At 40.5% G+C, this 12,284-nt stretch overlaps 1 protein-coding gene across 5 annotated transcripts in view; it reads left to right on the top strand.

The window, feature by feature from the left end:
- Positions 1-12,284, top strand: part of POU2F1 (POU class 2 homeobox 1) — a 46,873-nt gene that overhangs the window by 31,923 nt on the left and 2,666 nt on the right. For all 5 annotated transcript variants that reach the window (XM_066571897.1, XM_066571896.1, XM_066571895.1 and 2 more), the window contains 6 exons: positions 1,651-1,824; positions 5,525-5,666; positions 7,779-7,924; positions 8,415-8,594; positions 11,393-11,498; positions 11,922-12,267. In XM_066571897.1, the coding sequence (XP_066427994.1) occupies positions 1,651-1,824; positions 5,525-5,666; positions 7,779-7,924; positions 8,415-8,594; positions 11,393-11,498; positions 11,922-12,267 (1,094 nt within the window). The remainder of the gene's footprint in view (positions 1-1,650; positions 1,825-5,524; positions 5,667-7,778; positions 7,925-8,414; positions 8,595-11,392; positions 11,499-11,921; positions 12,268-12,284) is intronic.

Genomic DNA, 12,284 nt, shown 5'->3' with positions numbered 1-12,284 from the left:
TAGTTTCATGGCTGCATGCTGTTTCTCAAATACCATGTAATATCACACAGTATCTTCCTGTCACCTCGGTTACATACAAGAATTTTCTAGTCTGCAATAAGGTGCCTGAGTCTATCAGAGTCTTAGAAAACTACATTTTCTATTATACCACCTCTAGTAGTTTTCATGCACCATGTGGAAAATGGAATTTGTCTCACCTCTAGCTCATACCTCAGCTTGCAGGATGATTCCACACTAAAGATTATTCTTTGATTTAAAAAAAAATTAAAACCACTAAGAAAGAATAAATTATGTAAAGTGGGTGAAATCAGTGAAGACATATTGCAGGAATTACCCACTATGATTAATATAAATAAAAAATATTAAAAACCTTTAAGTGTGACACGTGTATCTGCAATTCTAGAAAGATCATATATGATTACATTATTTCTCAAGTAATAGAATTATAGATCTTGACCTCCCTCTACCATCTGCTGTGCACTGCAAAACACTGCACTAACCCAGAAGGAAAACAGCATAAGCAGTTATGTAAAGACTGAGCTATATGTAGGCCATTTCTTTTAGAAGAGCCTTTTCTAAACCTTTGCATAGACTTTGCATAATACTCTAGTGCTGCCTGGACTTGAGGCTGTTCTTGTTTGCCCTGAAGGAGTCCAGAGTTTCAGAACTGGGTGTAGGACACAGAGGCATGAAGTCACCTTTACTGAAGAGCCCCAGCAAAACTGACTAGAATTTAACTGGAGTAGATGATTTGTCTCTGCATTTCACCTGATCATGGCATGTAAGGAGGTAGAGCTATGCTCTCAAAACATGTTTCCAGTGTTCTTGTGGCACATAAAGCCTGAACTGTGCAATACCAGATCTAAATATATTTTGTTCACCTGTGAACATTTTCCAAGATGATAATTTTTTTCAGATATTTATTGTAGTTGCATCGCAAAATGCTTTAGTATGCCAATGTTCAGGAAGAGTGAACCTTCCACAGATTTCCTAGAAAATTACCCTTTATATAGAAGAAGTGTGACCTAAAATGAATGTTTTTCTGCAGATTGCCTTTGCTTAATTTCTTGTGTCAGCGGTATGTTCATTTTATTGTTGCAACTGTCAACAGAAGGGTTAGAGGTAAATCTAGTCTTATCTTCCTGAACAGTTGAGTCAGTCACAAGAGATGGCATTGGAGGAAACTTACCATGTTTGCTGCATCTTCATGTGCTCACTCTTCCAGGATTAAATAGGGGATTTGCATCTTTTGGCCTGATGTCAATCTGCCACCTCACAAGACCAGTAGATTCAATTTTAATTTTTTTCAAAAGGGATGAATGCCAAAGTGTCTATAAGTGATAGAAGTATACCAAGTAGAGTGTGTTCAGCCTTTCTTTGAGCAGGTTCTGCAGCAAGTGAAAGTTGTTGGTTACCATTGAACATCTCTTATGACAGAACCATTAAAAGCCTGTGATACTATTGTAGTTTTCTGGATTGTATTTGCTTGTTCTGGAGAGGAATGTTAATAAATGGAGGAAATTCCAGATTTCAGGAAATGTCCAATCCACTGACCTCTCTCAGAAGAACATCACATAGCTTTTAGGGATTTAATTTCTGTTGATTATCCTCTTAAGTCTGATTTTCATCCTTTCCTTGCTGTCTCAATAGCCAGCAACCCCAACACGCACAATAGCAGCGACCCCCATTCAGCCACTTCCACAGAGCCAGTCAACACCAAAGCGAATCGACACTCCCAGCTTGGAGGAGCCCAGTGACCTTGAGGAGCTTGAGCAGTTTGCCAAGACTTTCAAACAAAGACGGATCAAACTTGGATTCACTCAGGTGAGACTGCGTACCTTAGTGCCTGCCAGTGTGGAACCTGAGGTCTCATCTTTCAAGTCTGGGGGGAGACTGCAATTCCATCATTTCCTAGGAGAACCTGCTTAAATAGGGTTATGCTCTGGCCTTTATGTGGGGGATTTCTAAGAAATAACAGAAAAAGCCATACATCCATCTTACTTCCCTGTTGGTTTTAAAGCATAGCCATTTTCCCAGCAGGGGAAAACGTGCATTTACCAGCTCCAGATGTCATTGCATGTGCACTATTCATTCCATGGAATGTGACATGAATGGGACAAAGCACTTTAAAGCTGCCTTCAGAAGTACAAAGTTCCAAAAATCATACAGTACAATTAACTGCTCTGTGTGTTTAAAAAGTGTATCACATCTGTGCAGTTGCTTTGGATGTCAAAGGGTTTTTATCTCTCAAGCGCATTTTCCTATTAAACATCAATGATTTCTGTATTTAATGCTTTTGCTAAGGTTCCTAAACAAAACCTGAAAGGACTGTCACCTTTGAAGTTTTCTCCTTACAAGGGTGAACTGGAATTGTGGTTTGTTTTGGTTTGTTTAAAAGCTCAGAAATACCCGTAGAGCAGAAGAAAAATAATCTTGAACATAGTGAAGGTGGTTGAATGAAGACCACAATTAAAAGTACAAAATGCATTTATATGTTCCATTATTCTGTTGAAAGGAACTTGGTTCCAAGAGTCCTTTCTTATTAATATCAAAATTATTTTTCCCCCCTGCAAAATTAAAATATCTCCCCAGGTAAACAATTAGTTTTGGCAGGAGTCCATGGTTAAGCATAAGCTTGATTTTACTAGAAGAAAGAGCATGCAAAAATCAAAGTATTTAAAAGTCCAAGCTCAGAGCAGTCAGTCCAACATGTGTGATGGAATAGAATAAGTAAATCTACTCTAGCTGAAAGTATGTGCTGAAGTCAGATTTATTTTTCTGGCAAAGTCCTAAATTGAAAAATCAAAGTTGATAATGAGAGTTCCTGGCAGCATCTTAATTATAAGTCAAGAACAGAATGTTCTTAGTCAAATGAAGTGCATTTTGCTGGCATGTGTGTCTCCTTCCCTCCCTTCTTTCCACTAGAGGGAGGCACAGAAATACAAGTGATGGACACACACAAAAGCTCGAATAGAGCAGCACAGAATAGGGTAAAATACAATAGCTTCCCTATAGCCTGACAGAGGAGGTTCGTGTAGATCTCTCATTATTATGTTTAATCTGCCCTGCTGTGAGATGATTATAAAAGCTCAACTAGACTTTTTAAGCTATGTGTTAACCTTTCTTTATTGACCTGGTTATGAATTTTCATGGTGAGGAAAAATGAGCACAACTGCTCAGGCTTACATTTCAGTATTTGCTTTTCAGATTAAAAAAGGGGAATCTTGAGAATGTGATAAAATTGCATTCAGTCATTCCTATCCTGCTCTGAGTTTGTATGTGTGTAATTAGGCCGTTCTAATAACTTTAACCTAATTGCATAATTGGATGATAATTAGAGACCCTGATTACTTTGGTTTCCTATAGTTGGATAAATAGACTGCCTTTCAGAGGATAAAAGAAATTTATTTCCAGCAGTACTGTAAGCTTTTTCAGACTCATCCCACCCCTGCCTTTCAAAAATAATTGTAAGATTCAGTTTGCATTGCAAACTAATCACTTACTACATTCTGTTGTGTGAACAATAAAACAGGTTTTGAATTTCAGCAGTTCTGCTTCTTCTCCCACCCTGAAATGTGGGTGATGCATTTAAATCCCTTTGTTTGTTTTCCTTAAAAATACCTCCATGTTTGACATACAGGGACACAATGAGCAAACTGCACCTTAGCATCATTGCAGGCCTGGGACTAATTGCTCAGTACAGATTCAAGAGACGTGAGTGAACATTTTGGACAATGTTATTTTTATTCTGTGAAAGGTATTGCCTCTGTGCTAGACCATCTGAGCTTCTTAACAGACCAGTACACACAACAATGATGTACCTTATAATCAGTTGCAGTTCATTACCAGAGCTTCAGTCAGCCTACAGAGTCGATCAGATGTGTATTCAGTGCCTTTATACTCTGTTCCATCCTATCTGTGGGCCATCCCAATATATAAAATTCTCATCCCAATATGTAAATTCCTTTGCCTACAGCTGAAATGCTGCCACCTTTTGGCATTGACAAGGAAATGGTTAACTATTCATTTTAAATCAGAAGGCAAATGTTTGTAAGAACAACATAAGTCCAGAATTAAATTTAGTTGGGGGACTGGAGCAAATTTCATAACTCTTTCCTGCCAAGACATAAATCAACTTATCTCTAAAATGGTTTACATAGCCAGGTTTTCTTCTTCATAAACCTAGAAGAGCATCCACGCTACTCCTCTTGGAATGATTTATGAGTTTTAAAATGCACAGAATCCTGGCATATAAGTAGAGGCATAAATGTGTGTTCCCACATGTTTCCTCTGATTGAAGGGCACACAAACCAATTGTTCTAGTCCTTTTCTAGGAAGGAAATTGTTTTCTTTGCTCAACCTGCACAATTTACTAAGCTTCCCAAAGGTTGTTTTCTTCCTGGCTTGTGTGTGGCCACTCTGCATGCTGTCAGTGTACTCATACCCAGCTGTGGTTGTGGAGCTGACCTCAGAGAAAAGCAAGCTTTATGCCCAGTCCAACTAACCCATTTGCAATTAAACTCCACTAACTGTGCTCCAGCTTTTCAGCCTCTTCTTCCACACTTCTCATACTTTGTTTTGTGCTTAAAAAAGTAAAAATCTAAATAAAGCTGCTTTAGAAATAGTATACTTGAAATATGGGGTTTTTTCCCAAAGGGCAAGATCTTCCAGCTTTAAAGCAAAGCATGAAAATACTATGGTGTTTTTAATGGCCACAATCAAGAATGGATTGATTTCTTTTTTTTTAAACACCACTTTCCAAGTGTATACTTACATAGCAATATAATATGTACATAAATATTAGGATAAGCAGAATGTCTGCTAGCAGAATAGCTAGCTAAAACTGAGTTTAAAAAGCAATAACAGATGTAAAGAGATGATAATCTGCCTGTAAATCTCCTGGATAGCTTTCTGGCAGATGGGTAATGATAGTCAAGACTGCAGTTAATCATTACTTGAAATGGTTCAACTTCTTGTCTGCTTTGAAATTTGTATCTATGGGGGAGAAATTTGGTTTGAACCTCAGAAGATACTTGCAGTTCAGATAAGAATATTTCTTCATCTATTTAAATGTGATGTATGTTTGCAGACATCTTGTCCTGAGTATTTTCTACAAATTTGGGGAAGTAAATTCATTGCATTTCTGCTTATTTGAACTTCCAGTGTGAAATATGCAGAAAAACTTAAGCTCTCTTTGGGAGCAGATTTGGCCTTTACTTATTTTAAAAAACTAAGAAAAAAATTACAAGTTAACATTCAGTGGAATGTGCTGCTCAGTGATAATGCTAAGAAGACAAAGCTTCAGGGATTTCCTGGAAAGAGTTGCAAGGTTAAACTGACTGAGGTTTGACATTTCTTTATGATTATTGCTTTAGCATGAATCTTGGTAGCGCTGAGAAAGCCTCTGTGAAACTGAAATCCCACACAGCAGTGGTGTCACTAAGAGAACACCAGAATGTGACAGGATTCCTTGCTTTGGAAGTGCCTATGTCAGTGAATCCCTTTTTTCTCTTTCTTTGTCCAGGGTGATGTTGGGCTCGCTATGGGCAAACTCTATGGAAATGACTTCAGCCAAACTACCATCTCTCGCTTTGAAGCCTTGAACCTCAGCTTTAAGAACATGTGCAAGTTAAAGCCACTTCTGGAAAAGTGGCTCAATGATGCAGGTGAATGAGTCTGTGTATTTCTTCACCAGCCTACCAAAATCAGTAGGATCCTGAAAAGCTGCTTCGTTTGTGCCCTTATGGTTTTATGAAGCTACCAGCCTTTGTAGCTGCCCATGGGACAAATGAGGGTGTAGAAATAAGGGTCCACAGTTCCCTTTCCATGTGCCTGTATGCATCCAAAATAGTTCCAGTATGAAGTTTCAGAAGTGTGTTCTCTAGACAGCTGAACCATTGCATGGGATGAGGTACAATATGTGTCATGGTTTTCCTCCTTTGTGTATGTTAATGCATATAACTTCTAATCCTCTTCTAGCTTTCTTTTTCAGATGTGTAGTAAAGGGAGCGTTGCATGATTTGTTGTTTCAGTAGGCAGAGCTTATTGCATCCATCTCCTTCCATACCCCTGTGTGCATTCCTTTTATCTCTCTCCAGTGGTTCAGATAAATAATATTTTTCCCAGTAGGAAGATTTTTTTGTGGGTTAGGTTTTGCTTTTTCCCTCCCATATTAGGTTTTTTTCCTGGGATACAAGTTATTCACTATGCCAGTGTTGGTAGTGTTCTTTTTTTTTTTATTTCCTACCAGCAAAAGGAGCTTGTGTGGTGGCCCTAGGTATTAAAAGAGAAAGTATTTGAGAGTACTGTCAGCCAGATTTTTCTTCCAAGCATGCAATTGTGCATAGCATAAAACTGTTAAGCAGGATATATTAAGCAGGTGGCAGGGATGGTGTGTGCCTTCCTATTTTTACCAAAATGGAGAGGGCTTTATGCTGGCACCTACAGCATTCTCTGAAATTTTGAAAGTAATTTCACGCAGTGTTGAAAATTTGTCCTGCATTGAGAAAAGGAAGTGTCATTCTGTTGTGCTGACAGGAATTATCATTAGGTGTTGTAGGTCTGTGATGGAAAACATAAATACCTCCACACTGAGTGCTCAAGTTCACAGGACAGTGATCCCCAAACCTTCCAGCAACATTGGATGAGTCCAGTGCTGCAAGAGTGTCATAAGGGTTATTTTTCCTGCTGGCCTGAAGAAATACTTGTAGTTGTCTCTGTGAAGTTGAGTGAACAGTGTCGTGGTTCTTCACATCCTGCAAGCCATTGTCTTTGGCTCTGACTCAGTTCCATGAAAATCTTTGGAAGAAAGATTCAGGTGACCTTAGAAGCTTCTGTTTTACTTTTAGGTGAAAGTAGGCAGGAGAAGCATACCAGTGGTTCCAGAATTTATTGCCATGGAACTCAGCTGGTTCTCAGTGAAATTTTCAGTATGAGGAAGAGTTTCCACACATTTACAGGTGCCATTACTATTTTAAAAAAATCTAGAAAATACTTCCCCATTTGAGTCTATCAGAATAATCATGGGCATTGTGATCTTTGACACCTGCTTATCACCCACAAACCCCAGTGCAATGAAGGAACTCCAGCCACAATTAATAATTTTGTTTAAATTCCCTGCTGAAACTTACCATTTGGTTAGATTGCTCTTCCTGCTGCAAAGTGGGGTTAAATGTTCTCTCTTTGCTCCTCTGTGAAGCCAGAAAAGACAGGATTAGGGGTTAAGAGCCCTGGTAAAGTTAAGAAGGGGGAGCTGCTTGCTGTGTGGAGTGGTTGGTAGCCCTGAGTGTCTCCTAAGATGTCCAGAGAGAAGAGACTGAACACTCTGGAGCTGGTTATGGACTTCTCTTCCTCAAGTGTTTTGTCGAGTGGGTAAAAGAAATTTCAGGCTCCTCAGACTTTTTTCAGAACTGCCTGTGACTATGGCTCATGGATATCAAGTACTCCTTTTTCCTTTAAACTGGGGCTTGCAGTGAGTCAGTGGGGAGTAGAATGAGATATGGGAGACAAACTCCATATAGGTACTATAAAAGGGATGCTGTGGTAGCATACAGGAGCAGAGGGCATCCTCTGGGCTTATTTGTAGCTTTTTAGTTTCAGGTATATGTTGCAATTTGTAAATACAATCATTAATGCATGTTATCTTCATGAACCTCTATGTATTTGGAATAGATACAGAACAGGTCTTAACATATCTTGCACAGGTGAAGAACACTTGCATTAGACTGCACTGCATTCAGATGAAATCTCCTGATTTGTACTACTTTCTTCTTTTTCAGAAAACCTCTCATCTGATTCAACTCTCTCCAGCCCAAGTGCCCTGAATTCTCCAGGGCAAGGGATCGAAGGCTTGAACCGTAGGAGGAAGAAACGCACCAGCATAGAGACCAACATACGTGTGGCCTTAGAGAAGAGTTTCCTGGAGGTCAGTGCTCCTGCTGCTCTGCTCAGCCTATGAAAACATGGAGAAATTTCGCTTAACAATTATATGCCTTAGAGTGAACCCATTACTGTGGTGTTTAGGAAAGTGCTAGTACTAGACAAGGGGAATACAAAAGCTGTGCCAAGAAACGTGCATCAACATCTGTTTCACTTTAAAAACAAGCACAAACCCCCTCAGAAAAACTCACTGGTTCTTGCACTTCACAGGCTGTGTGATTTTGCATTCCAGTATACCCAGACATAGGTTTAAACAGTACCCTTCATGAGGATGGATAAATGAGGCAATGGTCTAAGCACACATAATTTGAGGTTTTTAGATGGAGGACAGAAGCATCTACTGTGGTTTGTCTCTACAGTACCACTGACCAGATTCTGGATCTAAATCACCAATTCAGATTTCTGGAGAAGAAGCTATGATGCAAAACTTCAGGAGGTAATTTCAGAGCTTTTCAAATCCCATTTTCTTTTGTCAGAACCAAAAGCCTACCTCGGATGAGATCGCCATGATAGCTGACCAGCTAAACATGGAGAAGGAGGTGATCCGCGTTTGGTTCTGTAACCGGCGCCAGAAGGAGAAAAGGATCAACCCACCCAGCAGTGGTGGAACCAGCAGCTCGCCCATCAAAGCAATTTTCCCTTGTCCAACCTCACTGGTAAGAGTCAAGAACTGTGTTGACAAAGATCACTGATGGAGGTAGTTCTGCTGTGCTCACTGTGGAAGCTGCACGTGCTGCACCTTCTTTGTACAGCAGACTTGTTCTCACATATTTATGTTTTACTGGCATTTTGAGTGTTCCACCTGAATACTGTCTAAGAGGGATAATGCTTACAAATCAGGCACTAGTCAGGCCTTCAGTAAGAGTGTTTTATTTAGTCAGCTCATGAACAAATATTCTGACTACTAAATTTGCACTTGGGGTTATTGCTTTGAATTTACTTCAGATAATGCCTCCAATTTATATCTGGACTTTCCTTCTTTTACCCAATTTTTTTAAAATAAAATAATAGTAATTTTTTTAAAGTGCTTAATAGCTCTCCCCACCACCTCTTATTTTAGCAGCTCTGGTCAGTGAATGAGCAGCAGTAAAATGTGTCATGCACTGGAACAGGTTGCCCAGAGAGGCTGTGGAGTCTCCCTCACTGGAGATACTCAAGAACCATCTGGATTCAATTCTGTGCCATGTGCTCTAGGACTGACCCTGCAGGGAGGTTGGACCAAGAGACCCACTGTGGTCCCTTCAATCTTACCCATCCTTTGATTCTGTATCATTTGGAGACTTAGGTCACACAAATCCAGCAATACCATTGTTGTTACTTCTAGTCAGGAATGATTTATGTAAAAGAAAGGCATGGAACAGAAGAGCAGTTTAGCTAATACTCATGTAATTAATTTCCCACACTTGTATTTACCTCAGGTAAACACAAACTTCATGAAAATAAGAGTAACAAAACACATGCATCAAGGTTCCTTCAGCACCTTTGCTACCAATGTCCATGGAGGTCTGTTTTCATAAATAGAAACAGTAGCTATTAGATTTCATAGTAGCTATGCTAATAGGAATGTGGTGGAATTTATGTAGCCTGTAGCTGTCCTTTTGTAGTATTTATTCCACCCTCATCACCGTAGTAGCTAATATCTTCCAGTACTTCATTAAACCATTAATTTTGGTGATGTGTTATTCTCTCCCCTCATCCTTGTCTCAGGGTGTGTGCATGCAACCTTTTGTTTCAGGGGAAGGGCTGTGTTAAGTGTACTTAGTCCTTTTTATTGTTATTTTGGTTTGGGGTTTTTTTTGCCCAGTTGCCAAGCAAGGTTGCATGCCTTGCCACCAGAGCAGAATCTAGTGAGATTTATGATAGTATGTTTAAGTAACTGTGCAAGTTCCCTCAGACTGCAACTTAAAGGAGCTTTCCTGGGGAAATTTTCCTGTTGCTATAATCTGCCATTGTATGTAAGAAATAGAGGTGTTAACCACAGTCTCCCTTTCATCAGTGAAGTTTCACTAGTGTTTTCACTCATTCTAAGCCTCTCTTAAGCCTGTGCTGTTACTCAAATGGATGCTCCAGCCCTGCTGCCACCAGCCTTCACTGCCTGTGTGCTTTGTGGATTCCTTGTGTCAGCTCTGGAGATTGTGTCCACAGGATGCTTGGGCTTACTTTAGTAGTTTGACTGCAAATTAGCCATGTGAGGAACAATGATGAATTTTCAGTATGGTTAGATAACCAGTGTGACTTGCAGCCTGGCTGCACGAGGGCGAGGGCTCTGCAGCAGGATTGGAGGGAAAGGCTCCTTTTGGGGGCAGCTTCCTTTTGCATTGGCTGGAGTCACTCACTGTAACCACGGGGGTGAGCTGTATTAATTCCAGGTCATTCTCTGCCCTGAAATAGGGATGGTGACCTTGGCCTTAACTGCTTGCTGGACAGATGACAGATGTGGTGGCTGGGCTGCATTAGTGGGAGGTGTACTGTGCATCCAGCTCCTCTTAATTTCATACGCTATTTGAGATGGGCAGAAAGCTTTCAGATCTGTCCCAGTTGCCCCAGTCTTGTTTAAAATGCGTGAAGCATTTGACTCCCTCTAAGAGGCAGGAGAGATATTTCTCTGATAATAGACTTAAGGTAAGAGAGTGGAAAGGAGGAATGTTTAGCCTATATCCTTGGCTATGTTCTCTTGGGCAATTCTAAAGGATTCATTTCTCTCATTGATGTATAACAGCCTTCAAATATTACTGTTGGACACCATTTCTTGTCCATAAAAAGTCCTTTCCTTGTATTTCATTTTTCCTCATAAGCTAGTTTCTCCAGCCTTAAATCTTTGGTGTTTATCTGTAATGTCTTCAGTTTATTGTAGCTTTCTTGTAATAAGCCATCCACAATTGAAAAGTCCATTTGTATGTTTTAAAATTCAGAGATCCTTCCTCTGGCACAAGGAAGCTTATCAAAGTAAAGTTTATAGTTTGGTTGAATAAAAGTGACATGTTATTCTGCTTCTCCATATAAACACACTACTCTAAATACCTTTGTTAATGCTGGGGCATTTACATAATTTTATCAGAGAAAGAGATTTGGAGCTGAAAAGATGTTTAAACAAGAAAAAATAAGTAGAAATAATATATTTTGTAACTCTGTTTGTAAGAGTGTCTCTATTAAAACAAGGTGCTGTCTTTGTGGGGTGGCAGAGAAGGCTAACTTGCAGTCTTAAGACAGTATGGATAGGGGTCTATCTGCTTTCAAATACTGAATTATTAGGAATAAATATATTGCTGGTAATTAGAGAAGATGCTATGATTGTTTCATTGAGTGATAAAGTAACCAAATTACAAAAAATTAGTTTATATGCAGCGTTTTTCGCTGATAACTTCCTCAGCTGAGGGTGGAAAGAAAACAATCCAGGTCTAGTGTGTTACTGTCATTGAGCAGCTGAGCAGTTTTATTCGTTTTTGACCTCCAGGTGGCAACCACGCCAAGCCTTGTGACTAGCAGTGCAGCTACAACCCTGACTGTCAACCCCGTGCTCCCTCTGGCCAGTCCTGCTGTCACCAGTCTGTCAGTCACAGGTAAGGGCTGATCTTGGCTGCCACCACATCAACCCCTACCGTCTGTGCCTTTTGAATTCTTAAAGGAGTCATTCACTATTGGTCACTGGTATCCCAGGACATTCCTGTCATCGTTCCTTGTTGCTGCATTAAGAAGCTTCAGTTTTTGTGACCACTGAGTTGACTTTTCCAGGAATAAAATCACAGGTAGTGCTGAAACAAAATATACTGTATTTCATTGCTGGCTTCTGGAGCTCCTTAGCCCCCCCCTCATTGGGAAGTGTCATTTCATTTTTTCATTTGAACTCTTCGTGCTTCTTGCTTCTACAGAAATGTGTGCTTGTGCCCCTTCCAGCTGGACATGCAGTTGAGATCAGGTGGGCAGGGGTTTCTGTTGTCTTGTATCCCTGTTTTGTACTGATCTGACCACAACCATTCTTCCAGGCACAACAGAAACCACCTCCAACAACACGGCAACAGTGATTTCAACAGCACCTCCAGCTTCTTCAGCAGTGACATCACCCTCCCCGAGCCCTTCCCCTTCTGCCTCAGCCTCCACTTCCGAGGCCTCCAGTGCCAGTGAGACCAGCACAACACAGACAACCTCCACCCCCTTGTCCTCCCCTCTCGGGACCAGCCAGGTGATGGTAACGGCATCAGGGTTGCAAACGGCGGCAGCAGCCGCCTTACAAGGAGCTGCACAGTTGCCTGCAAATGCAAGTCTCGCTGCCATGGCTGCTGCAGCAGGACTAAACCCAGGCTTGATGGCATCCTCGCAGTTTGCAGCTGGGTAAGGATCCATTTTGC

Source organism: Molothrus aeneus, chromosome 2 (assembly GCF_037042795.1).
Source record: "Molothrus aeneus isolate 106 chromosome 2, BPBGC_Maene_1.0, whole genome shotgun sequence".
NCBI lineage: Eukaryota > Metazoa > Chordata > Aves > Passeriformes > Icteridae > Molothrus > Molothrus aeneus.
The sequence above is the reverse complement of the archived record's forward strand: the minus strand, read 5'-3'. Positions and strand labels throughout refer to the sequence as shown.